The sequence below is a fragment of the Colletes gigas genome, unplaced genomic scaffold, assembly GCF_013123115.1.
Source record: "Colletes gigas isolate AHSC1104 unplaced genomic scaffold, ASM1312311v1 Colletes_gigas_Sc00009, whole genome shotgun sequence".
NCBI lineage: Eukaryota > Metazoa > Arthropoda > Insecta > Hymenoptera > Colletidae > Colletes > Colletes gigas.
Window position 1 is genome coordinate 3,951,415 of NW_025106638.1, and position 6,257 is coordinate 3,957,671.

At 33.7% G+C, this 6,257-nt stretch overlaps 1 protein-coding gene across 1 annotated transcript; it reads left to right on the forward strand.

The window, feature by feature from the left end:
* Nucleotides 1-3,308: 3,308 nt before the first annotated feature.
* On the forward strand, nt 3,309-5,802 carry LOC122397356 (dnaJ homolog subfamily C member 8). Its single transcript, XM_043396479.1, has 6 exons — nt 3,309-3,599; nt 3,955-4,113; nt 4,188-4,254; nt 4,316-4,410; nt 4,479-4,618; nt 4,705-5,802. The coding sequence occupies exons 1-6, from the start codon at nt 3,522-3,524 to the stop codon at nt 4,937-4,939; spliced, it is 774 nt and encodes a 257-aa protein (XP_043252414.1). The 5' UTR covers nt 3,309-3,521; the 3' UTR covers nt 4,940-5,802.
* The last annotated feature ends 455 nt before the right edge of the window (nt 5,803-6,257 follow it).

Genomic DNA, 6,257 nt, shown 5'->3' on the forward strand with positions numbered 1-6,257 from the left:
TTTGTTTCGGAACTGCGCCAACTTATTAATTTTCTATATTTCATAAGTATGTAGAAGTTTGATAAATACGCGATGTATAGAAAAGAGAAATCGAAAATGTCTTTTACCATTTTGAAATGGTTTTGTTTCGAAGATATATGCGATAAAACTTTTCGCGCATGTTTACGTCAGAAACACGTGCGTATATGCGCAGTCTATATACGCAGTCAGCTCGACGAAACGTCAAATTGCAAAATGACAGAGGAAACTTCGAAATAATGGAATATTCTGTTTGACATGTTCGACTCATTTTTTCGCACGATTACCACCACTGTAAAAGTTACGAAACTTTCTCTCGAGCCTAACGATAATAAAATTTGTACGAACAAATTGAAAAATCCGTTTACTTTGGGATACGTTTTTAGAAAAATCGACCCAACAATTGAAAGTTTGTGCTCTCGTTTGATACGCTCTTTGCAGGTCGAAACAAAGAATTTGTGATCGAAGCGACGCGTAAAGATCGATTATGAAATCAAAGGACCATTACCCGCTGATTGCATATGCGTAAGTGTACAATAATAATGTTAATCGGCCGCCTAAACAAACGTATAGCTTTCTGTGAGAAACTTAAATTTCGGATCATCGTCTCGCGCTCTTGGTAAGTGTGTGGTGTTCTGACTCCACCAATGAAAAAGTCGACCAATTTACGTGTCTATGCATAACCAACTAATTGTACGCTCCTCGGCGCATGTATCGTCTCCGTGTCTAAACGATTTTCTTCTAAGTCAGATATACATATTCGCTTTATAACGATAAGCTTTTGGGTGCATATCGATAAGTTACATAGATGTAAATTTTTACGGAGAAAAAAAAAATAATATATATATACATATATTTTGAAAGAAACTTCGCGAGGAAGTTCGCGAATACTTGAAGATCTTCACCGAGACTGTTCGTTTGTTGCATGATTTGCAAGGGGGAGAAAAAAAAACATTCGAACGGCTGTTTTGAAGAAGAGAAAACAGTTTCGTGATATACATTTAACGTCGTATCTCCCCATAAATGGTTTATGATATCTTCGTGATATTTTCTGATGCACCAGGCAATATAATATATGACGGCGTATCGAACTGTTTTGGACGTTTTTAATCTCGCCGTGGAAACGATTTTCACGCGCTCGTAACGTGAGATTATTGTCCATGGTAAAGAAACAAGAGATAGAATTTTCTAATTTCATAACGGTTAGTGCGAGATTCTAGATCCTTCGTTTTCGTGATCGTGATTACAGTATATACACGCCATATTGTCCCAGAGAAATTGATTTTCACTTACTATTATTGTAACAGCTTATGGTGAGAAGTCTCTAGATATCGTTAGTGCAGCTAGCTTCGTGTGAAACGTTCGTTGTAAAACATTGACCATAGCACATCAAACGAAACGATATGTTACGTGAAACTATACCGTACGATTTATCTTTCACAAGTACAACCGCGTAATCTATACGGTAAATGAATATCGAAGTATAGATTCAAAGGGTTGCGTGTGAACGTTTTGAAATCGTCGAACGATACAGAAACGATCGGAGGAGTATTAATTGTTCCGCAAATGCTTTTCAAACCTCGATCGTCGGTACCATTAATTGATAGTTCGTGTAGAATTTATAACATGCATATAGTCGCATATGATAACAAAAGAGATAAACTGTTGTGATGTTTGTATGTCCGTTACGGTAGAGCTGCGAAATCGAATTAGTTTAGGAACACGTTACTGTACAGTTATATTGTAATCGTGTGTGGTATTTGTTCAAATTTTCATTATCCCGTACCGCATGATTTCCACAACGTCGAAAGTCGAGGAACCAAGCATCGAAATGCAAGTAGTTCTCGACGTTTCCTTAAACCGATTTTCCTTCGATCGAAAAATTTTGCGTTCGAAGAGGGTGAGAAACGAAAAGGATCCACCTGTAGGCATTACGTTAGGTGATCAAGTTGTTTCGTATTTTAGAAGTTTACGACTTTAATACACGTGAACGCTACACTGTATGCAAACAGTATTTATAGAGGGAAGCTTGAAAGATCTGTCCTGAGTGGGTGGACCTTTTCTAATGGGATATATTCGCCAGAATGTTCAACACCGCCTTTATAGCGTCTATGACTAAGCGAACAAATTTGTAAACAGTATCATCTATTGGCCGATGTACATATCATCTTGTCACACATACACGCGTCTACTTCGGCTCTTTCCTGAAAGGCAACTACTAGATACACACAGGTATATCGCTTAGGACACTCGTGCTCCCATCTATACTATCACTCGCCAAAAAGAAAACCATCGATGTCCTAACTGTTTCGTGTTCAGCTAATGTTTTTGATGTTTTAATAATTGCATCGTTAAAGTAACGGAATCTTAACGACCATGTTGCTGAAATCCAACGTTTTGTTTCATAACTTTGTAATTATTTCCCGTAACGAGTTCAGTTTCGTTCGATTGAGAGTTTTTGGAAAAACAGACGCGCCATTTTATTTCATAAACACGTGACTAACAAATAAATCTTATCAATTGGATTTCAATCAAAGTGTTTTATATTTCCTATTAGTACTCGTTATTTTTTAAGCATTAATGTTATGGACGAATCTAATCGCGACGTTCAGTTTCTTGCGTGAAAATTGCATTTAAACGGCAACAGGCGCGTTAAGATTCCTTGAAAGAAAAGTAGAAAATAGAAGACAAATTATGTAATGTCGATGTAAGTAATTAGTTTGCAAGTCGTGTTACTAGTTAACAGATGAACGTGACGTATGTTAGTAAGCAAGGAAAATGTTACAAGGAAAATGTGTGTTTGTAATCGCGTTCCTTAAACAGACTGCATAGTTTACATAGTAACGCGTTTATGTATGAACGGTGTTCATTAGTAAATGACTAGCCACTAGATATCATGCTAGATTAGAAAAAAAAAACTAAACGTACGCTAGATGTTATAGTATCGTACTAGTATTTACACCCTTCCATTTACGCATTCTATGTTTCCTGATGGAAGATAACAAGTAGTTATGTGTACATGCTAGATTAGTATAAATATTAGACTTTAGTCCACTGATTTGAACACAAATTTATGCTACGATGTATATTGAATGTATGACTTTAATTTTGTCTAATACATCTTTGTTACCGCTAAAAATACTTTACTTGTTTATTGGTTGTTAAGCTTTGTTAATAAAACATTAAAAAATTTTGAAAGATTCTTTGCTAAATTTTATTAAACCTATCGAATCCTAGAGAAATTTACATCTTACGAATAATATATTTCGCAATTCAGTCAATCGTTTTGTACGAGCACAGAAAATTTACGTGCCTGTTGGTTTTATAAATGTTTGTACGCTGATTTTATTTGAAATTTTACTTAACCGTGGTAAAATAAACCTGTACAATTATAGCCAGTGATATTTACAACAGACTCATCGAATAAATAGACAGCAACAATTACTCTGATCATACGCTAATAGGCGGCACCACTATTAATATGGAAGTTAGTAACCATCAAGATGGCTGCTACAAACTCGAGTATATCCAGTGATAATCCAACAAAGAAAGAGGACGAATTCAATGAATTTTATTCAGAAGTATGTAAACATTGGAACTAAGATCGTGCTATTATAATATTTTCCCGCGAGCAATTTATTTTTCAATATAATTCTTGATTATATAACCGTAAACACGCATACCTCGTTTTGAGGGTTAACAAACGTCAATTTATATGTACCGAATAAAAACAATAAATAGACTTTTAAGACGATGTGCATGTCGCAGCTGTCTTTTTATTGAATAAATAATACCTATTATCGTTCGAGAATTGCAAATAAAATTGTTTCTGTGGTAAAAGTTTTAGTTAGAAATAAGTTTAACCTATACGAATGTACGCGCGCTCCAAACAAATAGTTGTTTTCCTGAACTTTAGGGAATGCTGCTTTTGTTTAGGTGAAAGAAATAGAAAAAAGGGATTCAGTATTAACTCCTAAACAGCAGATCGACAGATTACTTCGGCCTGGATCATCTTACTTTAATTTAAATCCTTTTGAAGTGTTACAAATTGATCCTACTACCTCTATAGATGAAACTAAAAAGAAATATCGACGTGTAAGTTAACAATCCTGTTTATCTCTTGTTGTCGTGCACATTTTAGGATATATGATACTAAATTACTTTCACAGATGTCAATTCTTGTTCATCCTGATAAAAATCAAGATGATGCAGAACGTGCGCAACAGGCGTTTGAAAGTATGTATTAATTTTCTGTATATACAGTGACAAATTTTTAACGTTATTTCATTGTTTGCAGTTGTTAATAAGGCATGGAAAACATTGGAGAATGAAGAAACTAGAGCAAAATGTATGGATGTCATCGAAGAAGCCAAAGCTCGTACAGATCATATGGTATATATAATAAAATAAAACCTTTAATTGCTTCATAGAAACATGCATAATGTTAACAAATTTATTAGATCGCAGAGAAGAAAAAGAAACTTAAAAAAGAAGGAAAAGCTGAGGGGACAACTATGCTTGAAGAAGAAACGGAAGAAGGTTATAGACATGCCGTTTGGGTTATGACAATGAAACTTTTTGCTGATATGGAGCGAAGAAGGTTTGTAATCATTTGAATTATAAAAATTATCAATACGCAAGATATCTGTGTACTTGTGATTACTAATATTCATTTTCTTTGTATAGGAGAGAGTTAGCTACTAGAGACGCTGAGCAACGTAAAAGGAAACGAGAAGAAGAATTATCTGCAGAAGCCCAAGCAGCGTTAGAACGTGAGTGGCAAAAAAATTTTGAAGAGTCACGACAATCAAGAGTTGATAGTTGGAAAGCTTTTCAGTCTGGTTCTAGTGCTACAAAACAAAAGAAGGCAAAGAAATTGAAAGCTTTCAGGCCTCCAAAAACGAAAGCTGAATCCCGATAATTAAACAATTCTTGTTCCTGATGCCTAACATAGATTCTTTCAATTGACATGGTGTTTCATATTCCTTGCAAAGTGAAAGTAGTTTGAGTAGCGTGTTCTCACCATGTGACATAAAATTACTAAGTTTGTCAAAACTAATCGGAATTGTTCTCATTTTTAATTAATTTGTTAATTAAAAAGTTGTGATTCAAATCTAGTTGAAAATATGTTAAATCAGGTGTCAAAGTAGAAAATGTGTTATAAACGGAGTGATGAGTAAGTTGAGCAACAAAGTATGAAAATGAATTATGTGTGTATCTTCCAAGAGTAATTGGTATGTTTGTGGAATGTATATGTATGTATGTGTGTGCGTACATAGTTGTGATACATTTACATGGCCTGACTAAGTTAAATCTTAATGTACAATCGTAGCGTGACAAATTATTTCAAAATTATATGAATGCTACTGCTCGATATGTATAAAACTTAAGGCAGTTTACATTTATAGCATTGTTGCATAACAAATGTAATATATAACAAATTTTATGACATACAGGGTGTTTCTTATAAAGTCACCAACATAATTATCTCTAAAATTTGAAGACATCAAAAACTGTTAATATGAAAAATGGTTGTACCAACTAGAATATGCATTCCTCCAAACAAGATATATTCTAAACGTGTCTCAAAATGCTGAAGATAATCGTGTCATTCGCTTTATAAAAATCATCCTGTACATATATATACCTCATATTTTTATCTCAAATGTACAATTAAATGATGTGATGCTTGTATGAAAAAAGGTCAACGTTTATTAGCTTTTCGAATCCTTTCAAACTGCTGTGAAAAGTTTACACATATCGAAACGATAATCGGCCATTGAATGAATACTAATTATATCTTAATATAATAAAATTAAAATATAAAAATATGTTTCCTTGTATAGAACATAACCTTTGTTTATATATTGCACAAAAGAGTTCGATATTATTACGCATGCATGCAAAAAATACGACGATGAAACACTGACTTCGTGACGTAATAATTACTATATTTACGATAAAACTTTACGTCTGTATTTTTACTCACGTAATGCAGATAAAATCCCGATATCTCTTGCACTTTATAACTTATTATTAAGTTATTCATTTTTACAGCACAATCAGTTTTCATTCTTGAACAACGCATTAGTCATATTAGTGTCTAAAACTTTTTTTTTTTTTTTTATTTATTTGTTTAAAGTCGCATCAACCGCTAAGGGTTATTAACGACTCGGAGAATACATTTTTAGAGTTTGTTGTACAATTTGGTCATTTTGAGGTACTGTAATAGATTTTGG

Excerpts from the sequence above, each read along its gene's own strand:
- LOC122397356 (XM_043396479.1), top strand. The coding sequence starts at position 3,522 with ATGGCTGCTACAAACTCGAGTATATCCAGTGATAATCCAACAAAGAAA. Across the intron at positions 4,411-4,478 it reads AAGCTCGTACAGATCATATG|ATCGCAGAGAAGAAAAAGAA; the intron begins GTATATATAATA and ends CAAATTTATTAG. Across the intron at positions 4,619-4,704 it reads GCTGATATGGAGCGAAGAAG|GAGAGAGTTAGCTACTAGAG; the intron begins GTTTGTAATCAT and ends TTCTTTGTATAG.